The sequence below is a fragment of the Tachysurus vachellii genome, chromosome 20 (genome assembly GCF_030014155.1).
Source record: "Tachysurus vachellii isolate PV-2020 chromosome 20, HZAU_Pvac_v1, whole genome shotgun sequence".
NCBI classification, from domain to species: Eukaryota; Metazoa; Chordata; class Actinopteri; order Siluriformes; family Bagridae; genus Tachysurus; species Tachysurus vachellii.
The window spans coordinates 12,939,353-12,960,121 of NC_083479.1; the positions used below are offsets into that span (position 1 = coordinate 12,939,353).

The window sequence follows — 20,769 nt, forward strand, 5'->3', positions numbered from 1 at the left end:
TTTTTCTTGAAATTCATCAAATCAAAATTAACTGTGCTCTCCACTGTGAGCTCATGCATGTGAAAGAGGAGGACAGTGTTTTGCTCTATATATGTCACTGAAGGTATCAATCACAGGCACAAAAATTCAAATGAAACTGCAATTAGAAAGCACTATGCCACATACTGCAGATTGTTATTCGACTCACTCACTCTCACTCACTCATCTTCTACCGCTTATCCGAACTTCTTGGGAGCCTGTGCCTATCTCAGGCGTCATCGGGCATCAAGGCAGGATACACCCTGGATGGAGTGCCAATCCATCGCAGGGCACACACACTCTCTCATTCACTCACGCAATCACACACTACGGACAATTTTCCAGAGATGCCAATCAACCTACCATGCATGTCTTTGGACCGGGGGAGGAAACCCCCGAGGCACGGGGAGAACATGCAAACTCCACACACACAAGGCGGAGGCGGGAATCGAACCCCCAACCCTGGAGGTGTGAGGCGAACATGCTAACCACTAAGCCACCCGTTATTCGACTCATTGTCTTTATATATTTCTCTCACAATGATGTTGACTCTTTCCCTGGGGAATTGCCCTGGCAGCCATGGGATAGGCCTCAAAATGGGAGCTTGTTTGCAAAACACAAAGCTAAAAAGTCACTCCTTTTTAGCAGGAAGTGAGCTGAATCCAGCCTGGATTATGAAAACGACCGTCAGGAAATCTTAGTAATAAAAGCCATGCAAACATAACAGTAAAAATCTTTGGTGCAATAATGGTGCAATGGAAAATATTAAATTGGTTGTCCACTGTTTTGCCTTTCACCTCTGTGTGTGTGTGTGTGTGTGTGTGTACTGCAGACAATGATGAGTGTAGTGGTTCAGAGATCTTGTGCCAGAGGAATGCAGACTGTATTAACAGCCCTGGCAGCTATCGCTGTGAATGTTCAGATGGCTTCAAGCTCTCACCCATTGGAGCCTGTATAGGTGAGATGACTTCATGTCTAATGGACAGCATGCAATGCTCTTTTTCCTAATCACATGTAGTGGCACTAGACCCCATATTAATTCCACATGCTTAAAAATGTACACTTTATCTGCTGTAATCTATAGAATTTCAAGGTGCACAGTTTTTCACACTGCCAGCACCTTATTTTTGCAGTGTGTTCTCTGGTAAAGTTTGTCTAACTGTCTCTTCTGTTACACATGTGCACACAAATATTGATGGCAGATCGAAATGAGTGTTTGGAAACCCCCAACCTTTGCAGTCATGGCAAGTGTGTGGACATACAAGGTGGCTATATGTGTACATGCCATGCTGGCTTCATAGCCACCCCCAGTGGAAAGATGTGCATGGGTAAAATATATTATTAATATTAATTATATTCAAAATATTAATTATCAAAATATTAATTATGCTATGTCTATCCTAATGCTTTATAGTATAATGTGTTATAGATAGATAGATAGTTTTATTTTATAGTTTTTATTTTATTTCTAAATGTAACTTTATACTAAATCGCCAAGGACCAACATTATACTTACTGCTATAACATTTGTATGATAAGTATTTATCTGTCACTGTTATATTAATGTTCTTATTTATAATGAAAATTAATGTTAATGATTAAATGTAATAATAAAAAAGTTTTCTGTTCAGGTTTAATTTATTTTTTTGTGCTATAAACCATCTTTTTCTGGGGAGGACATTTACAGCCAAACTATTTGTCTCCTGCTGCAGACATTGATGAGTGTGTGATTCAGCCCTGTAGGAATGGCACATGTAAGAATACTGTGGGATCCTACAACTGCCTCTGCCATCCTGGCTTTGAGCTCACTCTAAATAACCAGTGCACAGGTAAGTGCCAAAACGCCATATGTCTAAATACATTCCTTCTGTAGCATTTTATGTTGGTTGTTTGTTGACTTAAGCAAAATGTTGATACTTGCTTATAGAGCATGTTTTGTTCTTTTGGGATCTGCTTTTGCTCTGTTCACATGCAGGAGAAGTTTTATCAGTTGTTATGCTGCCAAATATTTACATCAGTAAATAGTGACATTATTAAATACAGTAGCAAAATATCAATGTTCTGTGTTTCTCTGTTGTCTTTTGTTAGATATCGATGAATGTTCATCAGCATATAGTCAGCTGTGTAGGAATGGCCATTGCATTAACAGTATTGGCTCCTTCCAGTGTCTATGTGAGGATGGCTATGATCTCACCCAGGATAGGAAGAACTGTGTTGGTATGTTTGTAGGTTTTTTTACAATAAATTGTTTTTTACACCCTTTGTTATAAAATTTACAAAATGCTTTATTTATATCCCAATATAATTCTTCAACTCTCTTCACCAGATGTGAATGAGTGCATAATGCTACCTGGAATATGTGCTCCTGGAACATGCCAGAACTTGGATGGCTCTTTTCGCTGTATTTGTCCACCTGGTTACATCGTACAGAATAATCAATGTGTAGGTATGTGTCCTGATTTCATCTCAGTGATTAACATTGTTTACTGAAAATAAATCTTTGTTGTATAAATATTTGTTTGTTTTTATTCAGCCGTTAAATTCTTAAAAAGTTTGAGGAAAATTTGAGGAAAATTATTAATTTTTACTTACTCATCTGCCTAATTTTAAATAATGTACTCACCATTCTTTAAATCCCTAAAAATAATTGTTTGATGTGTTTCCATGAACATTATTAAGTGTTCTGTAATCCAAACTGGCCCTGTTGTATCCATCCTTGTAATCGGATGACTCTATCTCCGGACTCTATGAGGTCATTTAATTTGTGTAAACCTTTGTGTTTTTTTACTTTCTCAGTTTACACTCAGAAGGGAGGAGAGTTTTTTCTCTAGCAGTAAACTAAAAAGCTTTTCTTTTTGGTTGTGATGACTATGTGCTTTACCTTGTAACCCTGTCAGATGAGAATGAGTGTGAGGAAGACCCCAACATCTGTCTATTTGGCTCTTGCTACAATAACCCAGGCAGCTTTGAGTGTGTGTGCAAACCAGGCTTTGTTCTCTCAGAAAATGGACGCCGCTGTTATGGTAAATCTCTCTGATTTAAACAAATGGTATCAACATAACAGTGTTTTATGAGAATTGCTATCCCATATTTAAAAACAACATAAGACTTTTCAAACACATATATTTATCTACTCTTTACTGTGTGAATATACTGCACTACATATACAATACAGCACAAGATTAATAGTGCTATATTATACTTTATATTTAAATAAACAAGACAAAATATGTTCCACTGGTTTTAAGAATAATCTCACTAGTGGCTCAGCATGCAAAATATAATATTTTAAAGGCTACCTAAAAGGTTATTATTATTTGACTGGTTTCCCCACATTTTTTGCCACTCCAATAATTTGGCCTTTACAAATAAAAAAAAGCTCCCAAAAAAAAAAAATTTACAACTAAATTGTTAAATCACAAGCTTAATCATGTTTAATCTTAGAGTTGATTTTAAACAGCATATTCATGCCATTCTTGCAATTTCTAATTTTTTTAGACACAAGAGAGAGTTTTTGCTTCACCCGCTTTGAGAATGGAAAATGCTCCAACCCTCAGGCATTCAACACCACCAAAGACAAATGCTGCTGTAGCACCATGTCCAATGAGGGCTGGGGCTACCCCTGTGAGCTCTGCCCTAAAGAGCATGATGGTGCCTTTTGTTTATTTCACATATCTGTTTTATATTCATTTTACAAATTTACCTATAGCATCTGCTTATGTCATTTATTTTTCTGTTATAGCTGGATTTCAAGACATTTGTCCCTTTGGCTATGGAATCATTCCAGGGATTGGGGATACAATCATTGGTAAAGAACGGAACTTAATAAAAAAAAATAGTAAAAATTAAAAAAAAAATGAAGGTGCTTTGTAGGGCTATAGTCCAAAAGGAGATGTAGCTCCTATTTCATGATTTACAAATATTTTCTTAAGTTTTGCTAAACAGAAAAAGCTTATTTTCTGTTTTAAGTGATGACACTTTTCAAATTATAGTTTTCTGCTGAATTAATGAATGGTGTAAAATCTAATAAAATTCTCTCAATTGCTCTGTTTCTCTTCTGCTTTGCTCAGTGTGCAAAGTAGATCAACTTTGTGTTTTATAGTCAAGATACCCAATCATATAGTCATCATATTGAACCATCATATGGTTCAACGGTACATATACCAGTGATTCTACTTATAGACTTAAAGTTTTGGTTGTCTGGTTTGGTGAATATTTGCAACAATGTCAGAGCTGCAAAATTTCTCCCTTTTTTCTCTTTCTCCATTGGACAATGCCAGATCTGAACGAATGTGTGGAGAACCCAGGCATTTGTCACAATGGCCACTGCATCAACACTGATGGCTCCTTTCGCTGCGAGTGTTCTACAGGCTACACACTCAATTACACTGGAACACATTGTATCGGTGAGGAAGCATTTTGTCTGCTTTTCTCTAAGCTCAGCAATAAAACTACCGTAATGTGATGAGTAGAGAGTTTCCGAAGGTCAGAACTCAGGCAGGCTTAAGACAGGGAAATATATCATCAAAAAAGAGACAAGGAACTAAGGCCTTAATCAGGAAGTACAATTTGGACCTAATCATAAATCTGTGACTACTACAGTTACATACCACATAACACCACATCTTTATTTCTCAAATATATAACTAAATTCAGACAGTTATTTTATATGATTTCACATGTGACAGACATGTGATTTGGTGCACATTTTACCTTGTTGATTCATGTCTTTAATTTGTGTTGTATTAAACATTATTACTGCATTATATATTAATTATATTATAAAAGTTTACTATTTTGCAGCAGTGTTTTTTCTAGTGCCAAAATGAATACACTCAACAGGAACCATCATTTGGATTCTATTTGACCTACACACATTTATTCTGTTCATGCAGATGTTGATGAGTGTGCAGTGGGGAATCTATGTGGAAACGGATCTTGCACTAATGTAATAGGAAGCTTTGAATGCAACTGTGAGGAAGGTTTTGAGCCAGGGCCAATGATGACATGTGAAGGTGAAACACTTTATTCATCTGTTGAAATGCGATTAATTTTTCACTAATACTGTTGAGGATTATGCTGCTTCATTCATGTGTCAGTTTTATTTTTGGTACAGATATAAATGAATGTGCGCAGAACCCTTTGCTCTGTGCGTTCCGCTGCATCAATACATTTGGGGGATATGAGTGCTCCTGCCCGTCCGGCTACACACTCCGAGATGATGGGCGAATGTGCCAGGGTAAGACAGTGACTCATACCTAGGGTCATATGGCGTCAGAATCGAACCAGATGTAAAGTGTTTTGCAGTTCTAAATTTTAACAATATTTAATTTTAATATAATTTTAAATATATGCTTTTAATTTTTCTAAACGAGTCACTAATACTGTAATCCTTGTGGTATTGACTCACCTATTTCTCTCTTTCTCACTGCAGACCTGAATGAGTGTGCAGAAGGTTTACATGACTGTGACACAAAGGGTATGAACTGTAAGAACCTCATCGGAACCTTCATGTGCTTGTGTCCTGTTGGAATGGTGCGCAAGATGGATGACGATGTGTGTCATGGTCAGAACTCTTGTTTTTCATCTGTTAAGTGACATAATACTATTTACATGCTACTAAGTGGATATATACTTATGTACTCATGCATGTAAATTGACCTCTTACTTTTTATCTCTCTCCCACTAGATGAGAACGAGTGCCGCACTAAGCCAGGTATTTGTGAGAATGGCCACTGTGTGAACACTATAGGCAGTTACATGTGTGAGTGTGGTGAAGGCTTCCAGTCTGATTCTTCACATACTCAATGCCTTGGTAAGCTTTTCTGTTTCACAAAAAAAAGAAAAGAAAAAAAAACCTTAATGAGTAGAAATCTGTATTTCTGGATGCATCTTTGTATTCATATTAATAAATAATCTTACTAAATTATTGCTTTTTGCATTTAGGTTCTTTATCACTCAAATTTTGGACACATCCAAAAAAAAAAAATATATATTTATTTATTTTACTATTTTATAATCATTATATATTATATCATTATATTATACTGTATTATAATATATTAATTAAAACATTTTGATTAAGCAATACATTGGAAAAAATAAAAAATATACTATTTTCACAATACATAGTTATACAAAATTTAACCAGTAACCTTTGTTTAAAAAATATATGTATTTCAAAAGTCCTAACATTTGACTGGTAATATATAAAGTCATTGATTTGCCTTCATTGTTCATGCACTCATAAAAGCAATTGAAACTATTAAATATGTTCACAATGAAATACCAGAGTTACAAAACGTGATCACACACTAACTGCATGTCTTCTCTCACCCTGACTTTTTCTAGACTACAGACAAGGATTCTGTTTCACTGAGGTGCTGCAGACCATGTGTCAGATGTCCTCCAGCAGTAGAATACCCAGCACCAAATCCCAGTGCTGCTGTTATGGTGGACGTGGCTGGGGGAACCAGTGCGAGCTCTGTCCTCTGCCAGGCACTGTCAAATACAAGAAACTGTGTCCACACGGGCCTGGCTTAGCCACAGATGGCACAGGTCTGTTTATCCTAGACAATCTTTTCATTATATTATGTACAGTTCCTTAATGATGATCATTTTTTCTTAATGAATCATTTATGGCTAATATGAATTATCCTTTGTCATTGGTACCAAGACTTTTCTGAATTTTCTGAAATTATAATTTATAGGATTTTTATTTTCATATATTAATAATTAGCTATGTATACACACTTCTCACCCACTTCACAAGACCCGAATAGATGTTTGCCACCTGCATCTATCAATGCAAGATGTCAGATGTGGGGTGCATTTAAGATTATCGTGGCTAAATCTTAAGTTCATCATGTATTTCTCTAGAGTTCCTACAGCTAATCTTACAAAATATAACCTCTGACCATCTCAGATGCTAATGCTACACTTTTACATCCACAGATATAGATGAATGTAAGGTCATACCGGACGCATGTAAGAATGGCCAGTGTATCAATACTATGGGTTCCTTTAAATGTCACTGTAATCCAGGCTACACAGCCACCATTACAGCCACAGCTTGTGTTGGTAAGTCTCTTCCATTTACACAAACACCAAATGCATATAAAATCACTCACATATTACCTTCTTTCTTACTTTATTTTGAGAAATTTTAGTACTGCCTTATCAATTATCTCTTTCGGATATTTTAAGATTTGGATGAGTGTTTAATGTCCCCAAAGCCATGCAACTTCATCTGCAAGAACACAGACGGCAGCTATATGTGCTCCTGTCCACGTGGCTATATATTGCAAGAGGATGGCAGAACATGTAAAGGTGATCTTCTAGCAAGTTTTCGAATGTTTTAATAATGTTCTACAAATTCTGTCTGTCCTTCACCTTAGTAATTGAAAGGTGGCATCCTAATTGGCAACATTAAACAGATGAGACCTGATTAGCCGTTATTGCAGCATGATGACAGAGCAGTCATCATTACAGTAACCACTGTCCCGTCTGGCCTTCCCTCTCATAACAGAGCACATTCCTCTGTGCTATTACAAGGCCAATATCTGACTTTATTTGTAATAAAATACATATACTTTATGCATTTCTTTCTGTATTCTTTCAGAGTTGGCCCAGTTTAAATGTATTATGTGCTATTAATATGGTGTCCAATATAAACTTTGATGTTAATACAGCATCTAGAGCCACAGAATGTGACCAGGGACCCCATTAGGTATAGCAAAACCTAAACACTGCAAAGAGTGTTCATATCACATTCACAAGCTGAAGCTTTTGTCTCTATGCTCTGTGGCTTTAATGCTATTAAACAACCCCTACTAAGGAGCTCTTTAATAATGAGAAAAGGAGAAGAAAAAAAAAACAGTCACTGGGTTCAAACTGTTTTCTGTGGAAGTGGACCAAAATCCTCCCAGAACATTATAATGTGACTGATGAGGTAATACAGGGAGTGTTTGGCACTGGTTATTGCAGCAAACTGTAGTAAACTGCACAAAGCTTTAAACAGTTAAAGATAAATAAATGTATGAAGCATTCAGGATAAAAAAAAAACATACTGAACAGGAATATTAGATCAGGACTAAATACATTATCTATGAATGAGAAAATTATGATCTGGGTGATTTTAACAGTTATATATTTTATTTTTATTCTTTGAAGATTTGGACGAATGCCAGTTAAAGAGGCACAACTGCCAGTTTATGTGTATTAACACTATTGGTGGATTCGCTTGCAAATGTCCGGCAGGCTTTACACAGCACCACACTGCCTGTATGGGTAAGCAGATAATAAACAAATCTGAATTTTTCTACTTATTTAAGAGTTGCAGTTTATGACGCGATAACTGGTAAAGAGTCAGTAACTTATAATTACACTTTACAAATTAAATTCTTTACCACACTTACGATATAAAATAACAAGAAACAGTGAATGCAGTCCATCCTGTTCCATGTTGTTGTGTATTTTCCCCTAACAGATAATAATGAGTGTGCTGCAGAGTCTAGTCTGTGTGGAGCTAAGGGCATCTGCCAGAACTCACCAGGCAGCTTTAGCTGTGAATGCCAGCAAGGATTCAGTCTGGACTCTACGGGCCTGCACTGTGAAGGTAACGATTTCTACATGTGCGTGGAAGCGGTATTGTGTGTACGTATTCTATGTGGCAGGCAAAGTAAAGATCACCAAAGATCATGACCTTTCTGTAGTACCCATATTTGGGACCAAATGTTATCTAGATATCTCCTACACAAACCACTCTTCATGTTCTGAAGGACCCTGGCAGGGTGTTTCATTAAGAGAATGCTCTGACAGTATAGGTATTCAGAGTAAGTTGAAATCAGCTAAATACATAACTCTTGCAATATTTTCACCTGAGATAAATTTCTCAGTTTACATTTACATTTACTGCATGTTGGCAGACTCAATGATCTTGAACGAAGTACAAAGGGCTTATAAGTCTTTATCATTGAATGCACTGGTTCAAAAGGTTACAACCTCCCATAACATAGCTAAGAGGCCGAAACACAGGAAGTGAAATTAAAATTAAGCTTCTTAATGATGCACAAATACAATAACATTATGCAGCAAGTCCCCTAGTCTTGAAAGCGGCAGTGATTATATAGGGTGAGATCCCATGAACTACAAGGGTAGGGGTACTGAAATTACAGTATAACAAGCCTATAAGGACTAAAGGACTAAAAGGAAGAAAAGTGCTTTTCAGGACCTTCTCCCTTCTGGATTGCACATAACAAATATTATAGTGATAAACCATGCTGATGATGTGAGAAATAGACCAGGGTGGTGTATCACATGCAGGTCAGTACTTCAAAGTTTTGTTTGTATGTTCGGAAGTGTTAAACATCTGTGCAGTCACATTAGATTAGACAGTTTCTCACGCTCATGAACAATGAAACTTAGAACTGTATTCAACTGAACATTAAAAGCATGTGACAGAGGAATTCAGCAATAGCATTATAGCCAAACAGTCTCTAGGAAAAGCTGAACCAAATCTACACTGAAGGCTTTGAAATCTCTAAGAAGTTCAACAACTCATGTTTTTTTTTTTCCTTTCGTTTTTACCTGTCCCCTAATGTAGGCATTAGCAATTTGCCAAAATGATTTCATACTACAATCATGTAATATTCATCATACATGACATAGACATTGTGTAGCTTATGTGTGTCATTAAAGTGTGAATTTCCAGCTAGATATACTTTTCTCTTTTGCTGGCACTGTCTATTATGCGGCTTATGTCTCCTAAACAACTCACCTGAGTTCAGGAGAGTTTTTAATCTGTTTTCTGGGTTTGTTCTGGAGCACTTTTAGGGTTATGTAGATGTCCTTAACAACTAAATTGTGTACAATTGTGTCAGAATACGTCATTGGGAACACAGGAATTTAATTTTACATGCAGCCTTAAATCCTTTACCTGCTGTTACACATATCTGCCATCTTAAATTGCCGGTATGTCTGCTGTGGTCTGTGAACTGTGTGGGATGAACAATGAACTGTTTAGCAGCAACAGACACTTACTTCTCTTTAGGTATATCAGAAACTGCTGCACTGAAAAAAAAAACCCTAACTCTCTTCCAGCCAGAAAATCAGGTTCACGTTAATATTTCACTACAGCAGTGGCTTATTTTATCATTGAAACTACTGCCACTACTTCTGTTCTAGAAGTATTTGAACCTAAAATGGCTCTTTTGCATTCCCAGAGATGGTTTAAGTTCCTCGTTAAGTTTCTATGAAACTGTTACAAAACCACAAGAGCATCTGTGAAACAGGAAAGGAAGCACTACTACCACATCATAGGCTGAAATGGATCCATATTATTACACTAGTGCAATAAAATGTTAGGCTATAATGTGAAAGTCTGACGGTGTGTATAAATGGGTAAATTGGATTATGAGGATGTACATTTAATATCTAATATCTGTTGCGGTATATGTTTGTTTATGTATATTGCTGGTAGTCTTTGTTTCAGTTCAATGAAAAGAGACTTACTGAAATAATGTGCAGTGGACGTATGAGTCAGACTTTATTTTAACATTCCAATCCTGCTCGTTTTGGCAGAAGGTTTGACAGGTCCTGCTCCATCACTTATTTTTGGCTGTACTTTTTAATTAATTTAGTTAGTTAAATATCCCAAAATATAAAAACACAACCACAGTGACCCCAACAAGGATAGATCACTGACTGAAAATGAATAAATAAACACATGAAGCTCAGTTTAAACCAGATCCATTGGCACTATGCCACATATAATATGCTCCCATGTTAACATGGGTTTTCTTTGTCCCATAATCTTCTTCTTGTCGCTCCCACCTGCATGAGAGGAAAAACACTTTTTTTCAATGCTGTGCTGTTTATGTTTTGTTGTTAATATTACACTTCTCTCATTTCCCATTTTTGGTCTCTTTTATAGATATTGATGAGTGTAAAAGCAACCATAGGTGTCAGCATGGTTGTGACAACGTGTTAGGGGGGTACCGCTGCAGTTGCCCACAAGGCTACACCCAGCACTACCAGTGGAATCAGTGTGTTGGTGAGTAACACAAATAAGTGAAGAACCAGTGTGTTTATTCTGTGTGTGTGTGTTAAAAAATGAAGAGAACACATAAATCACACATTAGGTCTCATGAACAGCAGCAAAGAAAAAGAAATGGAAATATATAAAAAAATAAAGACATAATATAGTATACAGTATATACACAACACAATGTATAAATACAAAGAAGAAAAAAGAGAGCACGAGTAAATAGTTACGCTAACAGACATATTGCACACAGGTAATATTGCAGTGAGAGTTGTTCTCCAGCAATGATAGTTTAGCTACCATCCATCCTCCTACAGTGTCCAGAGGAATCCCCAGGACTGAGCTGGCCTTCCTGATCAGCTTGTCCAGTCTCTTCCTTTCTGCAGTAGAGATGCTGCTGCACCAGCATACCACACCATAGAATATGACAGAGTCAAAAAAGTTTGTTTGTGCCTACGGAAATCCACCACCAGTTCTTTGGTTTTTCCCGCATTTATCGGATGCTGCGATACATAATATCCCAAATGTTCTCAACTCGATTTAAGTCTGGGGTACATGAGGACCAGTCAGTGGCAATGGTGCCTTCATCCACGCACTGGCCACATGAGGCTGGACTTTTTCATGTACCAGGTGGAACACAGGGCCCACTGCACCGGCATCAGGCAATGGCTTTGAGAATTTTGACCCGGTACCTAACAGCAGTAAGGGAACCGCTAACTAGCACATGTGTGTCCCTCCAAGAAAATTCCTTCCCAGACCATCATTTACCCACTGGTCAAGGTATCTTAGCACAAAGGAGCAGATACCGGTTCTGCTGCTGTCATGTTGTCAAAGTTTCTACGACCCATCTCCTGGTATTTTCTTTACACTTTTTTTTCTTTAAGTAGTAATAATGACCCTAACAAAACACAAACCTAGAGACAAATCATTCAGGAATGATGAGAAGAGAGAATTGTCTGTGGCTACGACCTGGAAAACCATTCCCTTTTTGGGAAGTGATATCCCACACATTTAATTGCCTTGATGTTATACTATAATGATTAAGTGTTCCCTTAATTTTTTGGAGCGATATATTTTATTTCACCGCAATTCAACTTTCCATTGTGTGTTTTATATAAATATCTTGCCAACATTGATATTGTTGTAAACATGTAATATAGGCATTTGTTTTTTTTATTTTAAACAGTATATAACTTAATATAGTTGTAATTAGTTGAACAACAGCACCATCTATGGGACAGTGATATTGTGCTTCAAAATTCACAATAAGAAACTGTTATGCAGCGTCTATATTTCACACAGAAATCCATTTGACAACAATTAAAATGGTGATACCACATTTACATATCTCTGTTTAAAGCTTAACTGTCTGTGCTGTAGATGAGAATGAGTGCTCCATTCCTGGCACCTGTGGCTCTGCATCATGTTACAACACACTGGGCAGCTTCAAGTGTGCCTGTCCCTCTGGATTCAACTTCGAGCAGCTCTCCAGCAGCTGCCAGGATGTGGATGAATGCACCTCCTTCAAAAACCCATGCAGCTATGGCTGCTCAAACACCCAAGGAGGCTACAAATGTGGCTGTCCTCCTGGATACTATAGGGTTGGACAAGGGTGAGGATGGCATGTGGCACTCTAAGGGCATCTGTTTTGGGGTGAATTTTTTAGAAAAGTAAAATACAGTATAGTGGTGAATGCTAAAAAGTCTGTCTGTGTTCTATGCTGTACTCAATGATTATACTGAGGTTGTGATAATAATGTTCAGCACTCTTGTAATATCTTTACTCTGTAGTCTGAACATAATTTTGAGGTTGATGATGTTTGTGTGTGTGTGTGTGTGTGTACAGGCACTGTGTGTCAGGTCTGGGCTTTGGGAAGGGTCAGCTGGGATCTGTCAGTTCAGCTGGAATGGCAGAGGATAACAGTCTCTCTCCTGAAATCTGCAATGATTGCACTGTCAACAGTCCACAAAAGAGAGGAATCCGGAAGAGACATGCCATCCATCAAACAGAGCCAGAGGAGGTAAAAGAAGTGAGTATATACAGCAGATATACTATTATATAGATATCTGTCTTCACTGATGTTTTTGTTGAAGGTTAGACTAGGGTTGTTAAACACATGGCCCAATAAAGGTTGTAATCTTGCAAACAAAATGAAATCAAAATCAGTGTTGTAAATTAAATTCTTTAGGTATTCAATGAAAGAGCTAATTCCACTAGGTGGCAGCATAGAGAAATGCATTTAGGGGCATTAACACAGGTACTGACAAAATGTAGTAATAATGTTTAATTCTTAATTAGCAAACTACAGTTTTGACATATAATACAGATTCAATGTCCATCTACAAAACGTTAAAAGGAGGGTGCTATTATACGGTAAAAGCAGCATTTCAAAACAAAAACAAACAAACAAGCACAAAAAACTATTTGGGGTTAATGAATTGCAGTCTAGTTGTCTGTTTATTTTTTGATATACACTTCTCAAGATTTCAGTGACTTTTGGCATTAATGCTGGTGCCAGATGGGTTACAACAGCAGAAGACCACTTTGGGTTCCACTCGTCAAACAAGAACTAGAATCTTCAGCCATGATCAAATCACTGACATAACACAATTTCACTATTATTATGTTTGTCGTGATTATTAACTCTGTAACTCAGTAAGCTCTGTACTTTTACACTTGATGTCATCTGTGTACCGCACTGATTTCCAGCCAACTTAACACTGACATACACAATGTGTCATCCTAAAATGAGCTTTACCATGCCTGCTTTAGTCCATAAGGCAACAATTCTATAAAATATTCATTTTTCAATGAGATCTTGAAAGCGACTCATATTACTTTACTTGGTTTTAATTTGTGCAGGAAGCTCCAGTCAACCTGGACAGTGTGGACATGGAGCAGCCCCTGCTACTGGTACTCAACATATCCCAGTGCACCCACAAAGACCATATCCTTGAGCTGGTGCCTGCCCTCAGGCCTCTCGTTCATCACATTACTTATAACATCACAGAGGGAAATCAGGACAAAATATTCCATCTCCGGCAGCATGAGGAGCTCAGCTACCTGCACTGCATGCCTGAGAAAGCTTTTCCAGGGTTTTATATTTTGAAGATCAGCAGTTCTCCGCTCTATGATCACACAGAGCTGCGGGAGTTAGAGAAAAAGAGGGACAGAGACTACCTCTCAGGTGAGCTAGGACAGAACCTGCACATGAAGCTGCACATTACACTACAATAAAGCAACACTGTGTCACTCACATACCAAAAAAAAGCAGCTCTCATTTTGAGTGAAAACACCAGCAGAAGGCGTGATATCAACGTTTGGAAAGACATTTAGTCTTATAAGGGTATTTCATGGTGCTTTTTAAAAAATACAGCTTTATTTACGGGTCACGTCTTTCCTAAAAAAGGAGCCACCAAAGCATTTCTTTAAAGTGGCCTTATTCCTTTTAAAATTGTGACAGTTATGGATATGTAATGTTTATTAAGGTAATATAATCCATAAAAATGAGTCTTGACTTGCCAAGTTGTATACCTTTGGCAGCTGAACACTCCTATGCAAAGTGTATATTAATTAATGTATATATTATTATAGGTAGCTTTTTTAAAAAGAAACTGGTTTTATATTTATATTTATACAAACTGTGTGTTTATATTCACTCATTTTTTCATCGAGTCACTTAAAACCAAAAGCTAGAGCTGGAATGAAGAGCTACCCCTTCCACTATCAACAGTCAGATACAGGATATGAAAGGGGAAATAACTTTGAACTTACTGAAAAAACTAAAAATATATTTTTGCAGCTATTTCACTTGCACGGAGTCAAAAAGTCAGACGTATGAGCGGGAGAACATTATGTATGATTAAGAGCAAAACAGAACAACATGAATTGTGTTTATTACCGTACTATATCTAAAGACAAAAATGAATAATAGACATTGGGTTAAGTGTCGAATTAAGTTCACTAAACCTCCAGTTGTTTTTGATCAAGAAGCTAATTTGCTATAAATAAGTGTTTGCAATTCTATTTATATTAAAAGCAGGGAAATTTAGTTCTGTTAAGTTCTATTTCTTTTGTTCAGAAGTTGTGCACATAAAGAATACTCTTATGTAAGATGATATAAACATTGCTTTTGATTGGTAGTGTTTGGAAATCTGCAAAAAAAAAAAAGGGTTTAATTTTATTCAGTTAACATTATAATTACTGACTAAAACATGAGAGGCTATTAAGCTATAAATAAAGATTCACTCAATCCATTTCCCCCTAGTACGTCCCTTTCCTAATACACTCAATCACATGAATTTATCACTATTTATAGACAATCTAATTGAATAATACTTTATATACGTCTAAATAAAATTGTTAAATTCCTACATTTTATAACATGCCTATAAAAGTTTATTTGGTCGTTAACACCACTCACATTTCCTTTCATAATTGCTGCAGGGAAAAAACAGTCTAGAGTCTCTTGAACTAGGAATATTACTTTTCTAATTACTTCTCCGTGCAACCCCTTATGGCTGACACAATGTTCCTGTTCGAGTCTGAAACAAATCTCTATGTGTGACTGCCTAACACACGATGGCAGTGTTGTTCCACCGCCAACAATGAATACCAGCAATGAACCTGTTTGATATGATCCCAATTATAAATCTCCAGACGTTACATCGAGTTTACATTCGATTTTTTATTTATTGCAATAAAGATGTACAAAGTATTGGTAACCTTAAATGTTAAAATGTTAGAAAAATCATTTGTGACAATTAACAGTACAATATATCAAAACATTACTCTTCCAACTATGATCCATTAGATCCACCCTTTTTGCTTGAGCAAAAACTCAACAACTTGCCAAAGCAGTTTTTTAAAAGGCATATAAAAGATAGAAATATAGACACAAAAAAAGGAAGAACAAAGTTTTAAAAGTAATCAAAAAGAAACGAAATCAACATGCAATTAATTTAACACAAAAAGGAGAAATCTAAACTAAAATAAATAATTTCTCCAGATTAATTTTGTCATTATTACTCCACTCCCCTAATTTATCTGGTTAGGCCAGAATATATTTACAAGTTAGTACAGAAAAACAGTGTGAACTAGACTCGGGAGCTACGGACAGGAGCTACGGACTCCTGCTTTTCATCATTTCTCATGGCTCCCAGCTCTCTTGGAGAGAGAAGTACTGGGCTTTGGCTACACATATGGACCAGTAGGTTGATAGAAATGCAGCAACTTGGGAAACATGGAAACACACACACTTGATGTATAAGGTCTAGCACACAACAGCTGTGAAAGGCACATATGAAGTGCCCCATTATCCCATGGTACAGTAGCTTCTACTGCCACAGCTACATGTAACTATACATTTAGCACACTTATGTACAAACACACAGTAGGTGATTGGTACATTGTACACGTGACACATACTAAATACAAATTCTGTTTACACACTAGAGTATATATATATATATATATTTAGAGAGAGAGAGTTATAAATATGAGTATATTCAATTGTGCATGGCATACTTCTCACATGGCATTGGGTGATGAACAAACATTGGTGAGATGAAGTATTTATAGTACTAAGTGCCCAACAAAGCACATCACATCATTAAGCATGTCTTGTGGCTCGGTAGAGAAAAGCTGGAAAAAAATACTTTGCTAAAATGTGTGGACAGAAAACAAATGCTTGTCAGCATTAGTGTTTACATTCAAATGACATTTAAAGAAACATCTCACATTTTATGAAGACTACAGTAAGTGCAGAAAGGAGAAGGAATTTTTGTAAATAACCTTTAGTTTGTTGTAGAATTTCACTGTAAGGCAATTTCTTCCCAGTCAATTTCTTTTATTTTAAAATACCCCACTAACTAAATCTGATCACAGAATTCACATCAGTATCTTCCATCTCGATCTCGCCTGGTCCCGTTGACAACAGCGTAAATGGTAATTGACAATCAACAATAAATGGTAAAAGCACTGCAAGTGTGTGTGTGTGTGTGGGGGGTCCAATCCTGAGTTTGGATAAGTCACTTTATTACTATTAGTGTCATGAGAAATGACTGGGAAATGAGTAGCACTCATTTCAGTTCACCTGCATAGAGCTACTACTGCATCCCATGCAACACCGCAGACATGTGGACAACATTCTCATTATATCTCAGTCAACTTTTCAATACATTCTGAAAACTGTAGGATGGCTTAAAACAGGCCTCAAGAACTACAATGCACAAGGCATGGAAGCCCCTAAAATTTATGCTAATGTAACTAAAAACAATTGGATGCTGTAACAGTCCATTACTTTACACTGTAACCTTAACAGAAGAGTTGGTTTATGTCTATGTAATATAACAAGGCTATTGATGCGGGACACTAAAAAGCCTTACTTTGTAGCTACAACTCTGGACTGTATGAAAAACATGGCCCACACGATGGGAGGAATTTACGACAAAATTAACACAGATTAAGGAGAAAAAAAAAACTACTGAATTTACACATTCCATTTTTATTCTATTGATCTGTCTACAACTGCATTTACCCGATAATCAAACAACCAGCCAGTATGGCTTATAAGATAGAAGTTAACAATCATTACTTCTGCTTTTAAGGCAAAGTCCTCCTCGATAGCAGAACCTACAGAATTGTGGAATTAGGTATGCATGTTCAAGAGGTTATTTTTTTATTTGGTTGATTGTTCTGTGTGTCCATCACTTTATAGCAGCTTTGATGTCCCGCTATTTGGGACAACGTCCTTCAGTCAAGAACCTGTCATCTTAAAGCCATAGGCTGTTGTCTTTCCTTGAGGGATCAAGTTCTACAGTGTTCTGGTTAGAGTTCTCTACAACCGTACATTTGAATTCACATCCAGGATTAGTGGAGGGTACTACACTAAGAACAATAAAACCCGTTCACAGTTTAAAGGAAGACCTGAAATATGAAAAAGAAAGGAAAAAAAAAGAATAAAAAGGCAACAGGAGAAAAATAAACCTTTCCAGAAAAGAAAAAAAAACAAAAAAAACACATTTTTATAAGGAGTGGAAACCAATGTCAATGCTAGTACACCAGCATTAAAAAAAAAAAAATCACTGAAATGTAACCATTTTAAATACCCAATTTGAAAGATACTCGAAGATATCTAAATTTACTTGAATACACATCAGGGCAAAGAGTAATAATCTAATTTGATTGAACTGGAAGGCACATCTATAAGGCTGTAAAAGGTGTTGCAAAGCATTCTGCATGGTTTTATCCCAAGTAAGGAAAAAGGAACAAAGGGTGATTATTGCTGATCAAAAAGCAAAATATAAATATATATATATCCACAATTTATTATGATGTTTCTAATGATGCTATTGGTGATCAGAACAATATGTACTTCATGCTCAGATACCTGTGAGCCAAGGAAACTGTGACCTCATGTCATTGAACAGGTTCTCATCTTGTTTTCTGATGCCTGGATAAAGCACTTCCAAAGTTCTCATTTTCGGTCTCCACGTAATTTCTCAGTGGCAGACATCACTGAGCTATAAAAATTAAGACTTTGCCAAAGATGTGCTCAGGTTCTGTATTGTCCACTTGTCCATCACACTCATTACCTGACAGTCCCAGGTAATCTCCCTTCATTGTGTTGGTGTGTGCACATTTGTGTTAAGTGTCAGCATGTCATCAAGGTGTGCTTTACAGGATCAGTGATAATCAAATTGTTTAAGAGTAGAATGTGAGGACGCTCTGATGGTTTCCACGAACCAGTAGAATAGGAGGGAGATCCTTGGACAGCGTGTCCAACCAGGACATGTACAGGGCACTGGACACCGCCCCTTTTCTGGCCAAGGGCATACTCCTATTAAACAAAGAGAGAGAATTTGGTGTCAGTTACATAACACAACCAGCCACAGGTGACATCATGCAGAGAGAGAACAGAGTTTGAATTGTGCAATGCATTTTTCTTATTCACAGCTAAAGCGAACACTGACATGACATTATTAACCCAAATAAAATCGTATTGGTTGAAATGCGTTTTATTTGATTTCTTTATTGTTGATTGAGCTCACAAAAATTAAGCCCAAAAGTGTAAATAAATATATAAAATATGGTTTTAATGGTTGACAGTGCTGGGAAATAAATTCTCAACCTTCTGATCTGTAGCCCTGAACCTTAACCACTAACCCATGGCCACCAACCACTGAGTGACAAAGTGCTTTGATGTATTTGTGGTCGGCTGATGGGAAAAAAGAATAAAAAGAAAGTTCGTATCGTTAAGTACGAGTTTAGTTTTCAGAGTTTACAGTGTTTTACGCTACTGCATAGAGCTGTTCGGTATCTCGCTGGATGTAATAGTGAATTTATGACCCTAAATGCAGTGCTCACCACACTGAAGTGACTCTGACCAATTGTGGAGAAGCACTGGAGTGAAATGAAGCTGATCATAAAAGACAATATTACAATGAAGGTGTTCACGCTTCCAGTGGGTTAAATCTGTGCTCAAGAATGTTTCCAATTAAAAACTGATTCCGAGCTGGACAGTTTTCCTCATAAATCTGAAGCATGAGGTATTATGTTTGGCTGCAGAGTACATTAACATTAAGATTACCATCTCCGGTTACAGTGCAACACTGCTTGTTCAGGTAAGGGTCTTAATTACGTAGACCTTCCTTACACACATTCTTTTTTTATTCCTTTTTTAAATTGAAACACTTTAAAAATGTTGACTGACACTTGTTGATGGACTTATTTCTACTTACATGACAATGAGGTTGGCTGTGCTCGAGTGTTCCTTCAAAAGCTCATTCAGTCTGATTTGTCGATTACTCTAAAAAGCAAAAACACACACACACACACACACACACACGCATGGGGGTTAGTATGAAACACTGGTGTTACGTTACGACCTGACTACAAACACCATTAGTTTACCTGCTGTCATTTTGTGTAGTAAATAGTGGCTCCTCTTATTCAAACTACCATCTCTATGAACAACCCAGCTGCATACAATGAGTGTAATTATAATGCTGTTCTTATCTCAGGTCATCTGTCTAGCTGGGAAAACTGATAGGCCTCTCAGATGACAATACAAACTACAGTTAATGAAACACAGCGTCTGTGCACTACGTTTACTGTAATGGAAGCCCATTAACTAATCTCTCAGATATAGTGTGTGTGAAGTTTTATTAAAAGCTTGCGTGTGTTGCTGTGTGGAGGTTGTGGTCTCATCTCCACCTTGGCCTTGTAAAGCTCCAGCTCATTATCTGTGATTCTCCAGGGTTCTTCGGCCTTTAGCTTCTCCGCTGCCTCCTGCTCCATGTCGTCCTCTCTCAGCTTATAGGGCTCAATCATTTGGGAAAAGTCTTCCAATCTGCAAAATACACAAACATGCTGTGTATTATGTACAAGTACGTAATGCTTTTTGTTAATTATCTAATACACAACCTTGTTGGCCACATACTTAAAAGAGGACAATTTAAACTGTTTACTGCATTGATAAATCAAGTGGTCATTGTTAACAATACAATGAGAAATGATGTCATCACTGAGCCCCAAAAAAATGCCAAGATACCTATAACTAGATTATATGTTTATATTTTCAGGTCACCTTGCAATACATAAGAAACAAGATTTATTTTCCATATTACTCAAAATGCAACACAATCAATTTCTTTCTATTACCTAAACATTAAATGACAAACACTGTTAGAGTGTCCACACCATTC

General features: G+C 36.9%; 2 protein-coding genes across 6 annotated transcripts in view; one reads left to right on the top strand and one right to left on the bottom strand.

Moving 5' to 3' along the window:
- LOC132863173 (fibrillin-2) overlaps positions 1–15,318 on the top strand; it is a 47,558-nt gene extending 32,240 nt beyond the window's left edge. For 2 of the 3 annotated variants that reach the window (XM_060895808.1, XM_060895809.1), the window contains exons 44-65: positions 851–976; positions 1,221–1,346; positions 1,731–1,847; positions 2,107–2,235; positions 2,345–2,464; positions 2,916–3,041; positions 3,517–3,669; positions 3,761–3,826; positions 4,299–4,424; positions 4,914–5,033; positions 5,135–5,257; positions 5,453–5,584; positions 5,708–5,833; positions 6,370–6,576; positions 6,973–7,098; positions 7,225–7,347; positions 8,191–8,307; positions 8,507–8,635; positions 10,952–11,071; positions 12,443–12,674; positions 12,908–13,082; positions 13,925–15,318. In XM_060895808.1, the coding sequence (XP_060751791.1) occupies positions 851–976; positions 1,221–1,346; positions 1,731–1,847; positions 2,107–2,235; positions 2,345–2,464; positions 2,916–3,041; positions 3,517–3,669; positions 3,761–3,826; positions 4,299–4,424; positions 4,914–5,033; positions 5,135–5,257; positions 5,453–5,584; positions 5,708–5,833; positions 6,370–6,576; positions 6,973–7,098; positions 7,225–7,347; positions 8,191–8,307; positions 8,507–8,635; positions 10,952–11,071; positions 12,443–12,674; positions 12,908–13,082; positions 13,925–14,299 (3,194 nt within the window). In that variant the 3' untranslated portion in view covers positions 14,300–15,318. Of the gene's footprint in view, positions 1–850; positions 977–1,220; positions 1,347–1,730; positions 1,848–2,106; positions 2,236–2,344; positions 2,465–2,915; positions 3,042–3,516; positions 3,670–3,760; positions 3,827–4,298; positions 4,425–4,913; positions 5,034–5,134; positions 5,258–5,452; positions 5,585–5,707; positions 5,834–6,369; positions 6,577–6,972; positions 7,099–7,224; positions 7,348–8,190; positions 8,308–8,506; positions 8,636–10,951; positions 11,072–12,442; positions 12,675–12,907; positions 13,092–13,924 lie in introns of all 3 variants that reach the window. The other variant, XM_060895806.1, reaches the window with a different exon arrangement.
- Positions 15,319–15,729: 411 nt separating this feature from the next.
- slc12a2 (solute carrier family 12 member 2) overlaps positions 15,730–20,769 on the bottom strand; it is a 59,245-nt gene continuing 54,205 nt past the window's right edge. For all 3 annotated transcript variants that reach the window (XM_060895812.1, XM_060895811.1, XM_060895810.1), the window contains 3 exons: positions 20,279–20,414; positions 19,804–19,871; positions 15,730–18,902 (listed from right to left, as the gene is read on the bottom strand). In XM_060895812.1, the coding sequence (XP_060751795.1) occupies positions 18,767–18,902; positions 19,804–19,871; positions 20,279–20,414 (340 nt within the window). In that variant the 3' untranslated portion in view covers positions 15,730–18,766. The remainder of the gene's footprint in view (positions 18,903–19,803; positions 19,872–20,278; positions 20,415–20,769) is intronic.